Raw genomic sequence first — 13,095 nt, 5'->3', positions numbered from 1 at the left:
CTTCATGCATGTTTATTAAGCAGGACGTCTACATAAAATAGACCTGCTGGAATATAATAATCACGTTACTTAGATTTAGCTGCAGATCTCTTACTAAAACCAGGTAAGAAAGGATGTTTGATACATGCTTTGAAAACAGTTCAGTCAGGGTAAAAAGAAAAGGAAGAAGAATATGTAGAGGAAAGCTGGCTGTAGTCACAGTTTTGATAAAAGCTGTTACATATTACATATACAGGTATGTGTAGAAGAACATTAGCTAATTTATTTGATCCACAGCTGCCCAATTTATGTAAGTCTTTTAAAGAGACAAGTAGGAGCAACTTTTCAAAGCAACGTTTGAGTGAAATACACCCAGTACAAGCTGTGTCTAGCAAATGATTTACATAAAAACAAAAATTATATGTGTTAGGTCTGTGTGGAAAAGAATTTTTTTGATTATCTATTCCCTCTTCTAAATGAAATTAGTGAACAGTGTATGTATTATTTATTAGGCATTCTCAGTGTTAAGTGCAAAATAAGCCATAGCATAAAAAAATTAAGCAAAAATAACAAAGATGAGAGTTTTGGAGGAAAACAATGTTTATTTCTTTCTCGTCTACAAAGATAAGTCATTACATCTTATGGTTCTAATGACATTGCAATTACCATTAAGAATAAGTAAAGCTTTACACTTTCAGTATTCATAATATAGTAAGGGAAAACTCTGCTTTCTGTATTATGGGGCAAGTCACTTGACAAAGTAAAATGCACAATACATATATATTTATATATAGATATGTAATAGCCTACCCGTTTACATTTTTAACATTATATAGTAAGAACTCAATGACACTTAATGCTTTAATTCATCAGTATTTCTTTGTGTTATGTGTTCTCTATCAGGGAGGTGGATTTCCTTTTTTGTTCTCATCCTGCACTGGACTCAGTTCTGAGGTCTGCCTTGTGGACATGAAACAACAGATTTTATGAGCCAACAATCTACCAAGGTAAAATAACTCATGGTCAAGGGTAAAAATGTGGCACAAAACTGTGAATTTTTAAGACATAATATAAACTATTGCTTTTTGTATGTTGGTTACATTTACTACATATCTAATTAAAAATGGGATCAAAATGACATTGAGACATATAGGCCTGTCAAATGTGCTGAATCTGAGGTGACCTCATCTGCAATAGAGGCCTTTAATCCAATTTGCTGTGGTTCATAAAAATACAAACATTGAAGAAAAATAGCAGCAACATAAAAGAAAAAACATCATATTCATAGAAACTGTTATACTTACACCTCTGCTCAATATACAGCAGTGCAGTCAGTGGATAAAAGGAAAGAGCATGACAAGTAAATCAGATCAGTTACACAAGAATCAATACTGTAGTTTTTATTTTTATTTTTAGTTGAAATGTGTTCTGAAACATTTAATTGGCAATTATTGTAAATGCAAAACACTGGACTCACCTGCAGGTAATGGGGACATCAGCGTCAGAGGAAGTGCCACAGTTAAATCACTGTAAATAAAATTGCTTTATGATTAGAAATATACAATAGTATTTCATATATTGTTCATATAGCCACAAATTAAGCAAAATCAATATTTACCCGCCTGTTAGACCACCCAGCAGGCTTCATCGTGAGCAAGACAATAAAAGAAAGTTACATTATTTGTAAAAGTATTGTAAGTGAAAATTCTTATTGAGTTAAGACTTACCCTTTGCCAGGCACCACTAGAGTAACTTTGACTTTGTAGGAAACAAGGATTCCCTGTATCTCCTTTTCTCCTTGACTCCTGTGAAGAAGAAAGGCCTACGTTACCCATCAGTTTGAGGATTTGGTCTAAGACATGATAAATGGGTGACATAATCATCATCACTTTATCATCCTCTTTATCTATCATCCTCTTTATCATCACTAATCGATAAGAGGATAAAAACATGCCCTGGGTTCACTGTAAGCTCTTTGGCGAGAGACTAAAACTGTCTTACAGGGTAGTGGATGCTAGGTGGGTGTCCTCATGTTTTAGTTGTCCATCCACTGCAAGACCCCACTTCTCTTTGTTGTTAGACAGCAGTGGGGTTATTTGGAAGGACTTCTCGAATGTAGAGTTGGCGTTTATTGTCTCCCTTTATACAGGAATAAATAATAATGTTTAACTTGACAGCCATCATTTGTGTTACTGTACTTTTTCTCAAGACATAATAAATTTAAAATGAAGATGCAGCAATGACACGACATTTTTTATGAGTAATATATAATAGTAGAGATAATATTTAGTGATAGTGGGATGTGAGATTTTATTTTTCAATTTTAACAGAATTTGAAGATGTTTAAGAAATGAACTTAATGAATGCAAGCAAATTATTGTAATCTAAAATGGTGACAAATCCTGCTAACAAGCCTCATTTGATAGAGTTCTAGCCTTACCCAAACTCCTCAGAGCAGATTGTTTTGGTGTAGGTGTCAGATGAGTAGAGGACCACATTTACCAGCTGCTCAACTAAAAAATAGAGAATAATCAGTTAAAATGTATAACTCTTGAGCAAATACTATAGGCATAATCCATGTAAAAGCCTCCATCCATTTTCCTTCTAATCTGAGCAACACAAACACAATTTATGTAGAATTTAACTTCAACCACACCTTGTTTCATTGCTACTCACCTGAGACTTTGATTTTCTTCACAACCTTGGTTGTTTCGTTGTTGATTTTTACTTTGACAGTGATTGGGTCTCCATGGTAATAAGTCTAAAAATAAGACTAATTAGACTAGGGCATTCTATTTTACACATTCTGGTAGAAAGTATGACATGAAAAAATATATAAATTGCATGATCACACATTATTTACTTGCCTAAATATCATGTGGCCTTGCATACAAATATCAACTTAGACAATGAACAACTAAACACAAAAGAGCTGGTAACTGTACTGGTTTAGGAAAAGTACCACCTAATACAAGGGCAAGAGCTATTACGAAACAACTCCAGAAAAAGAGAACCTTACTGCATGTGTCCTTTAAATACCATGGAACCTAATGTTTTAAATTAACTTTGCATATAGATTTTGGTAAAATGTTTCTGTATCTCTTACGGTGATGTACATTTTACATTGTATTTATAAGCTAACTGTGAATAGTAAATGTGTGTTATGTGACTTGTAATTGATGATGGGCTATTGAGGGCTAATACAATCTTCAAAAACACACACCTCTTTTAGGTTTTAAAATGAGCGAGCCTTGTAATGGTTAGATAATGTATATACTACCCAAAATATAGTTTATAGATGTTTGTATACCTCCTTTTCAAGGGAAACGTCCAAGTGAAGTGGTTTGTCAGTCATCACAAACTGCTTAGACATATCAGTCTTGGGTCCAGGTTTGCTGTGAGGTGATGCAAACTGTATTTTACGAATCATCAGACGGCAAGTATCTCTAACACCAGGAAAAAAAAAGACAAATTGAGAGTCAGAAACAGCCCTTTGTGTGTTCCTTGTGCTGCTTGGGCTGAATGTGGGTATACATACTTCTTGTCAATAACTTCATCTGTACTGAGAGGTGCGTTTGCAACATAGCCTTTAACCTCAAATTCCACACCACAAGCCTACAACAAAACAAAACCAACAAAACCGAATTAATTACAAATAAATTTAAACATTTAACGGACAGTATGAGAGTATAAGGAAACCAGTACTTTGCCAGAGTTATTTGGCAGAGGCTGTAAGGCCACTGAGCATGGGAGATTTGTTGGCATCTGAAACAAGCAGAAACACGGCACATAATGACCAGAAAGTAAAGTGAAATAATAACCCGTGGTTGATCAATATAACACTGGACTGAAAGACACAAGTGATTTGATATATATGGGCTGAAATTGTGCTTTCTCACCTGGAAGGCAAAGGGAAATCCTTGTTCTCCGACTTTATTCAGGAGAGATTCCTGCAATGGTGATTTGGTTGTGCTTTCACCTGTAGGTGGATACACCTGAACATGCTGTATCCAGATATCTCTCCTGAAGGAAAGTCCAATGACATCCAAGTCTTCGCAACCATAGCGGAAGACACAAGCCAGGTAGACAAACACTGCAATAGTAAATAGTCTGTGGTGAATTCAAGGATTTTAATTTCGAACTTACTATTGTTCAGTGAATAAAATAAAAGTACCCTTTCTGCCATTAAGGCCAGAAGGATCCACTTTAACTACTCCATCTATAAATGAGAGAAGAATCAACGGCATTAGATTTAATGAGCATTATATGTACATATGTTAGGATGCAATGTAGATTTAGTGCCACACACCAACTACTTCCACCGAATCAATATAGTCCACAAAGTCTCTCTTTCCCAAGTACAGAGAAATCTGAAAGAAACACAGAAAAGCAGGGAGAAAAAGAGTTACTCCTTTGCCAAGGTTACAAGAGTTTGAAAGCTATTTCTGGGAGTTGGAAGAGCTACATAGAAATTGCACTCCTCCCTGTACCCACGGGGTGCCCTGTAATGACTATATTATAGAGGCCACTTACATGTCCATTGCCACTGGTCTTCTTAAATACCCTGAAAAGAGAAGAGACAGGAAAAGACGGCAAATCAGACTTTCATATCTTTAAGCTCACTGAATAGTTGATAAAACACAAGATATTCAAGACCAAGCTCAAATGTTTCCTCCATAATGTAACTCTTTTGACTCGTGGCATTACAAAATGTTATTTTCATTTTTCTAATTCTGAAGTTGTCTTAAGCCATGATTTTGTACATCTGTAACCCACAATGGATATCTTTTCCAATTATAGGGTAACCCCCCACCCCCACATCTCTCCGCCCACCTACCCACTCCATTTCTGTGAGGCTGGATAATTGCTTAAGATGGAAAAGCAGAAACTTATTCAATCTGGACATAAGATATAAATCTGATTTGGTAAATTTTAATGTAGTCACATTATGACATTAAAAATGTAAATTTTTGCTCAATGTGAACTGAAGTAAGCTATTTTGTGTCAGTTATTGACCACAAATAAGCTAATATTAGTAGCACATTCCTGCACAACTCCACACCTCATCCCACGACGTGTTGTAAAGATTAGACTCATTATGCTCTATATGTCTTTTAAGTGTGTCAAATTCTTTATCAATAGCCCCAAATCTAATGTTTATTTTAATATTCTTGCTATTACATAACCCTTTCTATGTGCACATATCCATGGAACTAGTAATAGTAGTAGTAGTAGTAGTGTTTGATTTTTTTTTTTTTTTGGGTGTGTGTCAGGTAATCTGGTTAAAACGTTTACTTTGTCTTGATCTTTTCCAAGATCAAATCCACACAATCCAAGTGAACCAGGATTTATTTATATCCTGAAAGTCTCAAGTATTAGAGGAGACACAGAGACTTTATGTGCCGCTGCCAAGATGTTAAATTGTTACATCTAAGCTTGTTTATTGTGAAGGAATTACCATTTCTGTCCCTGCATGGACCCTGAACCACTTTTGTTTCCATCAATTGAGCTAAGTATGAAAAAACACTGTCACGGTTTCTTGTCACTGCAAGATTTGGAGAATTAACATTTGCACAACCAGAGGAACCCTTGATTTTGAGACAAGAAGTAACCATTGTTACAGTAATGTCAAAGAAGTGTATTAAATTCACTTTAATGGCTTTTCAATACCTTATAGAACTGAGATGTCTGAACTCTTTATACTCACTTTGACATGTTGATGGAAAAGTTATAAATGCAATCTAGAAAAAAAGATCAAAAGACAGCTTTATTAAAAGGGTTATAAAATAATGTAATTATACTCAAAATTTGAATATCAGTATAACTCAAATTCTGCAGGATTTTAAAAAATTGTGGTCATAAGTACCATTGATGTGGTTCATCATTGAATTATAACTGCATAGCACAATCCTAATTTCTGAAATTGAAAACTATGTAGTAGAAAGAGTTTCTTTCTGATTTTACAGCTAATTAAAGTACAATAAATAAAATATTCCTCAAACCTGGTATAAGGTTGAGTAAGATAATTTGAGTGGAAGAAGCTCACGTTACTCCGAAGTGATAATTTGTAGTAAATGCTGATGCTGTTCTGTGTAATAACTATAATATTGTTAGCACCTCAGAATATTTATAATGTACCGGCTGTCAGTGAGAGACATAGCTCACTTACCGTGCCCTCAAATTTGTCACTGGGTCTCCTCTTCTATAATCCGTCACTGTTGATAGCGGCTGGAGAGTGTGCCTAACACTCACTGTCTCCTGTTTGCTTTTATACTATGACCTCCCAACCTCGGAGCCCTCCCTTCAGCTTAAGAAGGCTGAAATGTAATTAGTTAATTTAAAAAATTACTGTTTGGGTTCAGAGCGTGTGTAAAAATAATCTTGTATAACCTGCATCACTCTGATTTTCTTCCATACATGTGCTGTAAGATGAACAATACTGTGTACTCCATGTTGTTTACATACACTTCAGTCTTTTCCTAAACTAGCACAGAAACAAGGATAAAATCATGAATTAAATCAGCCTAGAAATGCATCTAATATATAATTAGACTTGTGTTTAGAATGAACAACATACAGCTGTTGCTGCATCTTTGCTCCAAGCTGAAAGCCTCTCTAAGGTTAAAAGATTGTAATGATGATTGGACTCAGTGTGAAAGTTCAGACTCCTTTTCTTAAAGCTTAGACTGGAGTAGAGTGGTATTAGTTGGATTTTGGTTGTTATGGTAGCCAGGGCGACAGATGGCTCCTCTACCGAGCCTTGTACAGTCTGTGCTTGTGGCAGGTTTACAGAAAATCTAAGTGACCTGCTGACGTACCGCTGTGCATGGAACAAGACTTTACCACTAGTACCACTTTGATTACAGAATCATCATGTCAGTTGTACTGTTTATAGATGTAACCAAGATTGGATCAGAAAGTCAGTAGCATTAAGTAGTTTTTAATGGCATATGATGTATTTTCTCTAGGACGACACTAATTGCTAATAAATCAGAATTAATTGTTAGTCATCCATTGTGAGGGGGCGAAGGCATGGGTTTGTCTTTCAGAGGTCCCTCATTCAATATCATTGCTCTGTAGACGATTCAGCCACTAAATTGGCACACAGTGGCTAAAGAGAGGTAAGTCCATCTAGTGGAAAGGTGGAGGATCTTCTCACGTCCTCAGCTGGGTGTAACTGATTTATTAATGAAGTAGTGGGATGATGGGTTTCATGGATGGACAGTGCCACCTTGGGAGTGACAGATAATGAGTTAAATTAGTTAGATTAGATTAGTTAGTTTTGGCCTTCATTAAACTGCTATATGGGGACAAGGTTTAAAATCTCATTAAAGCATTATGTTGCTGAATCATCAGCCAGGAGTTTGCAGGCATATACATAGTTAAGCTGTTTTATACATTATAGATGTTTTTCCTAATCATTCCACATTAGCGCTCTATATATAACTTTACTAATAGGAATTGCTCTAATATTCTCTTTATGTCAGTGCAGTGAAATCCAGAACAACAAAGAAATTGTGGAAAGCATGTGTTATACTGCTGTAGTATACCAGATGTCAAGCCATTACTTTTGGAAGAGTGGTGATGTGTGGGAGAAGTGGCTCCTTTATGTGAAGCTTTTATGTAACTCCAAAATCACAGCCGCAGATTGGCAGAAAATGGTCATACAAACTGTTGCCTAGACTGAAAAATGACAGTGCTCAGATTTTTCCTTCTAAGCCCTACACTTCTGTTATCCACTTTAGAAAAGTACATTTAAAATAAATAATGCAGTCTAAAGGCAATAGCTACATTTAGCTGTGTGGCAAACTTTATGTGTTTGGTGTTTGTTTTTGATATTTGAATTTCCTGTTTTGGGATGTCATAGCTTTAGAGGCATGATGACTTAGTTCAAGAGTCAAGTCGATACACGATACTAGGTTCATGAGAACAAGACAAGATGATATTTTAACACAATTTTAATAAATCGTCAATGACAAAATATATCACTAGAAAATATAAACAGTTTAAGTCTTTTTAAGGCCACTCTAAATGAAAATTAAGACCAAAATTGCAATGGAAAAACAGGTACCCAAAGGGAAAATATAGCTTCCTCTTTTCAAGTGACATGTATTTAAAATGAATAGTAAGGTAGGAGTTTAAGAACATTGTCCAAATATGAAAGGAAACCACAAAAATCCTATTTCTGTCCTAAATGATAATAACACCAATCTTAGAACATTAATTACCAACAAACAAGACCCTATAGAAATCTAATACTATTCTATCAAAGATATATAATTTGCTACATCAATCCCACTAAATATGGCCTGCAGCTATTTTTTACGTTTTTGTATAATATTTTGTTGTTTCCTTGTGTTTTATCATGGGATCCATTTCTGTAGTTTTGGATCGTATATTTTCTCTTCTCTACAGCCTCCTCTCTTTGTAAACAAAACGCTTCCAATGCGCGAGGGGACATGCGCCACATTTACACGAACGAAAGCCTCGCCCGCGCTTCACGCGTGTGAGGTGAGTGACAAGCGTATTACAGGCGATTCAAAAACGCGACTGTAACGCTTCTGACGCAGCGTGCATGTAAAGATATCACGGGACTTTTTTTTTTTTACCTCGACAAATATAGTCACGTTCTAATATCGCGAGATCTCGTCTCATTCTATCTGATCACAAAATTTCTGAAAGAAGTGTCCTGTTTGGGCTCTCAGTTGAGGTTCCATGTCAAGAGTATATAAATGTGAAAGTATATAAATGTGAATTTTGGACAAAATCAGTATCTACAGATCTTTGATCTAGATATCAAAAATAGGAAATGTATTCGATCTGTTCTATTACTGACATTTACAGTCCTTCTGATACAGCCTCTGCATGCTTCACTGACCACACAACACATCTGGATTCAGACAGACAAGGGGAAACAGCATTGCTTGAAAGTGTTTAGACCCCATGGGTATTTTATTGCAAGAAAAGTTGGTCTGCCGTAAGACAAGATGAGATGAACATTGCAAGGGCAAGGGGAAATTCACAGCGTTCATGAGTCCCTTTGTTCAACAACAGATACCTCATTATGCACAGTTTATGTAGTATAGCTGCTGTACACAGGTCTATAGTTTTGTTTACATTGCTTGCATTCAGTTGTATTTTTGTATACCATTTAATACTATACAGGATAAAACCACTAAAATCCTCGGGTAATCTTATTTACTGCTTTCTTCCTGATGAACTGGCTCTCTTTTTTTCAAGTTTTGGTTGTGTGAGGTTATATACAGTCACATAAACCCCTTACAGTTAATCTGGTACCATTTTAGGCAAGAACTACATGTGGACAGTTGAGCTCCGAGGGACTGCTGACTAGTTCCAGTGCAGCAAAGCGCCACAGCATTACCACTTAACAACACACTGTGTGTTTCTAAATTTAGGCAGTGATGCAGCATTTGTTGTTAACAGGATCAAACCTGGTTATAGCCACTCAGTGCTGCCTTATGGCTGATGGTGGATTCTGTGAAGAGATGTTTACTTCTACTCCATCATCCTCAACCAAGATCCATCGATGTGCAGTACTAGTGTTATTAGTATTAGTTTTGAATTTTATTGTAGTATGAACCTAACTAAATATTGGGCAGGTACAGGGATGTTACTTTGCAGTTCCCATGTAGCATTTTTAGCAGTTGCCACTCTCTAAGCCAACTCCACTGATGCTGTACATTAGTATGGACAATCATTTATGTTCTGATAAACTGTGGGGTGTTACTCAAGAAACAAAAAGGTCTTAAAAACTAAGGGACATTCTTTATCCTCAAGCATCACTAAGAAGGAAAGTTTGAGGTTACACGGATTCAGCCCTAAAAAAAAAAGTCAGTGCTTGACAAATGTTTTGTGGTATCCATCATGGTGATGCCACAGTTTTAATGCTCCTTGACTTGTGCAAAGTTTGGTAAACAACATACAGTGCTGGACCTGGTGATCCCTCAGCTTCTTTATTCCAACACGTCCCGATCCACATAATATGACATCACACACATCACGACATGTGACATCACACATATGTCATGTCAGAGTCTGTCCAGGATGGCCCCTGCTTTGGTCCCTACTGGAATATCTAACTAGTTGGGCTGACATGAAACTTTATAAACATGTTCATGGTCCCAAGACAATTACGTTTTCTTCTAGTACCTCCAGGAAGCTGCCATTTTTGGTCTATTGTGAGTGTCTGTGAGTTATGCGGTATAGAGGGCAAATAGCAAGAAGTGATTACAGATTGAGGGTTAAGAAGATACGTCATCAGTTGGGGATGGACTTGTGTCTATTTGTTTTATGGGAGCTGTGGTTGGTGGTCGGCACATTCCTGCTGAGTAGTGAGAGGCACAACAGCAAATATGGGACAAACAGCTTCCCACAGAGTTATATGCTCTTGCTAATGGAGAAGGAGGGAAAGTAGGAGGGCTGAATAATAGGCGATGTTTCTAGGAGGGCAAAAATAAGAAAGTTAGGGATGATCATAACCATATGGAGACTACATTTTGCTGAGGAAGAAGGCGTGAGCAAGAGACAGAGAGATTTAGGGACAAAAGGGAAAAAACTGAGAAAACAAAAAAAGAGTGAAAGTAACTAAATATGCTTGCCAGAGTACAAAACATCTGAAGATAAAGATGATTTAAAAAACAAGAAAGAAACTGAGTATTAGCCAATCAGCTCACCTGTGAGTAGAGTGTTATGTTTTGTGTTTGGAATTTTAAGGCAAAGACACAGGCAGGGGCTGAGGGAAGAAGAAGAAAATAAATGGGAGGAGAGGGAGGGAGCGAAAAAGGAAGCAGTCTACTGTTTCACACACTGGTGGTGAAGTTGAGCCCTTGCAAGAATTCTCCTGGCTGTGTCCGCCATCTGGAATGTCGAGTCACTTCCTCCGTCTGCCCTGCGCTCTAATGGGGTTGTCCTCTGCCTCTCTGGTCCCCTCCCTCTGCTCTGACAGTACTCTGAGGAACCACTGGAGACCATGCTAATGCAGATGGGACTCTTCTGACAAGACACACACGGCAGCACACAAACATCCAGCATGAAAGTGAAGGCCCCGGAGTAGCCCATATCCAACCAGACACGCTCTAAATGGAATCTAGGCCTGGAAGAAGCAAAGACAACTGCGGTTATCAGCTGAACTTTTTGGAGGGTGTTCCTATTTCCTTATATGGCAACAGAGCTGAGAAATCATTTGAATTAGTCTGGTTTCTGTTGCATGCCTGTCTGGTTTTAGTGCTGACTGAGTTTCATCTGGTATGTTTCTGCCTCTACTTTGTGAGTGTGTGGGCGCCTTATGTGTGGTTTGATTTGTTTGTTTTGCCATTCTTGGTTCTTCTTTTCCTGTTGTTTGCATGTGGGGTTTTTGTTTTGGGACAAGAGGAGGGCTTGCGTTTGTGGTTAAGCTAGAGGCAGCGTCATTGCCTCAGGGGTGGCTGCTTCATTCAGATTCTGCAGCAACTCTTGCTGGCTTTTCTCTACCTCCTTCTCTCTCTCTCCCTCCCTCGCACTGCTGCGATGGTCTGTGTTTTGTTGGAGTAATGTGCTCACCTGGGTGCAGCAATTTGTAACCACAAACTGAAACAGAGATCGATACAAGAGGATATTATCAGAGAGGTGGACTAGGCTGATCTGACCTCACAATCAGCTGGATGGTTCTTCGTTCTTCCTACAGTTCAACAGGATGTGTGACCCAGGAAGTGCTAGCTGATATAGACAAGACGTTGGGTGGTCTCTTTGACACTTCATGATCATGAAGTAAAGGATCATGGGACTATTCTTAATGTTAAAATAGACCACTCGGAACACTGACAACTTGAGTGACATACCACCTTACGCCATCTGAGCAAGTCAGATACAGTTGTGTTGAACTTGTCGGGTATGTCAAAGTCATCACCTCATGCGGATTCCTTTTACAAACACATCTTTCAGTATTGATTGCCATGGCTATGGCAGCATGGTATCATCGTGACATCAGCCGTGTGCATGCAGAGGACTTGCTGGCACGGGCAGGGAGGGATGGCAGCTATCTAGTGAGAGACAGTGAGTCTGTGCCAGGAGCCTATGCATTGTGCCTGCTGTGAGTATACAGCACACACCCACACCTACACATTCACTTACCTACAGAACAGCCAGTTTATACATTTTTATACTTAAAAGAAGCAGTGGAATCTGACTCTGCTTGACAGAAATTATTTTTACAGATATTATTGAATGTTACTTTATGCATATCTCATTGTATGTGTATCACCTTGAAAATGTATTAACTGATTCGCTCAAAATATCTTGAAGTGTTGCCCTATGTGAGAGGAAACAGAAAGCTTTATGTAAAGTCATATTTAATTGTCTAATCATATGAAACTTTTAGATAATTGGCATATAGGATTGGAAACTATTCATAGTGGAATGTCCTCATCTGTAAATTGATTTAGCAGCTTCATTTCCCCTGTCATATTCATCACTTTCACCAGCATTTGCCAGCAGGCAGCAAAGGAACTGTTACGGCTTTAAAGTGCTACGTTCATGCTGGGCCAATGTCACACATACACCCTTCAGACTAGTCAGACTTTCTGAACACAGTCCATCTCAGCCAGTCAAAGCCTGGCTCAGGACTCACTGTTTCCCCTCTTTACCCCGCTTTCTTCCCTGGGGCCCCTGAAAAAGGGTGGGAGCTCTGCGACCGCACTACTCTGACTGCTCATCAGCACAAGCCAGATACATTCCTGAAAGCTGAGCCGGGCCACTTGCTTTACTCCCTCCTTCCCATCGTTCTTTTGTCAATATCTCATTCCTTCTAAAAGTGTCTTAAAATTTTCCACACTTTTAAATTGTCATCCTGCTATAACGGTTCCCCTTTGTTAATGTAATACACAGTAGCTGACCGATAAATGCTGGAGTCATCATTATTCCCTGAAGTGACTAATGGAGATGATGATCAAAGCGTCTCTCACACAGTGTATGATTACAATAAGCCACATCATGAGTGATCTGTTACAGAACTGGCGCTTTATTAAGAAAGTTAGTGTCTTTGACTACAGCTCAACATCTGGGTCTTATTTAAACAATAAATCGAAGTGTATTTTCTCTGTGAATGTTTGCTCGGAAGTG

The 13,095-nt window shown here is 37.9% G+C and overlaps 2 protein-coding genes across 2 annotated transcripts in view; one reads left to right on the top strand and one right to left on the bottom strand.

The window, feature by feature from the left end:
- Nucleotides 1-13,095, top strand: part of inppl1b (inositol polyphosphate phosphatase-like 1b) — a 28,145-nt gene that overhangs the window by 1,000 nt on the left and 14,050 nt on the right. Inside the window, exons 2-3 of the mRNA XM_026330809.2 lie at nucleotides 883-986; nucleotides 10,946-12,067. Of these exons, the coding sequence (XP_026186594.1) occupies nucleotides 11,931-12,067 (137 nt within the window). The 5' untranslated portion in view covers nucleotides 883-986; nucleotides 10,946-11,930. The remainder of the gene's footprint in view (nucleotides 1-882; nucleotides 987-10,945; nucleotides 12,068-13,095) is intronic.
- arr3b (arrestin 3b, retinal (X-arrestin)) lies at nucleotides 1,588-5,694 on the bottom strand. The gene is made up of 11 exons (XM_026330966.2): nucleotides 5,687-5,694; nucleotides 4,513-4,543; nucleotides 4,289-4,349; nucleotides 3,879-4,072; nucleotides 3,685-3,744; nucleotides 3,518-3,594; nucleotides 3,290-3,425; nucleotides 2,656-2,740; nucleotides 2,420-2,492; nucleotides 1,981-2,118; nucleotides 1,588-1,784 (listed from the first exon to the last, which is right to left on the bottom strand). The coding sequence occupies exons 1-11, from the start codon at nucleotides 5,692-5,694 to the stop codon at nucleotides 1,703-1,705; spliced, it is 945 nt and encodes a 314-aa protein (XP_026186751.1). The 3' UTR covers nucleotides 1,588-1,702.

This window comes from Mastacembelus armatus, chromosome 10 (assembly GCF_900324485.2).
Source record: "Mastacembelus armatus chromosome 10, fMasArm1.2, whole genome shotgun sequence".
Lineage (NCBI taxonomy): Eukaryota > Metazoa > Chordata > Actinopteri > Synbranchiformes > Mastacembelidae > Mastacembelus > Mastacembelus armatus.
The sequence above is the reverse complement of the archived record's forward strand: the minus strand, read 5'-3'. Positions and strand labels throughout refer to the sequence as shown.

Excerpts from the sequence above, each read along its gene's own strand:
- arr3b (XM_026330966.2), bottom strand. Across the intron at positions 3,595-3,684 it reads TGCCAAATAACTCTGGCAAA|GCTTGTGGTGTGGAATTTGA; the intron begins GTACTGGTTTCC and ends GTTTTGTTGTAG. Across the intron at positions 2,493-2,655 it reads GAAGAAAATCAAAGTCTCAG|TTGAGCAGCTGGTAAATGTG; the intron begins GTGAGTAGCAAT and ends TCTATTTTTTAG.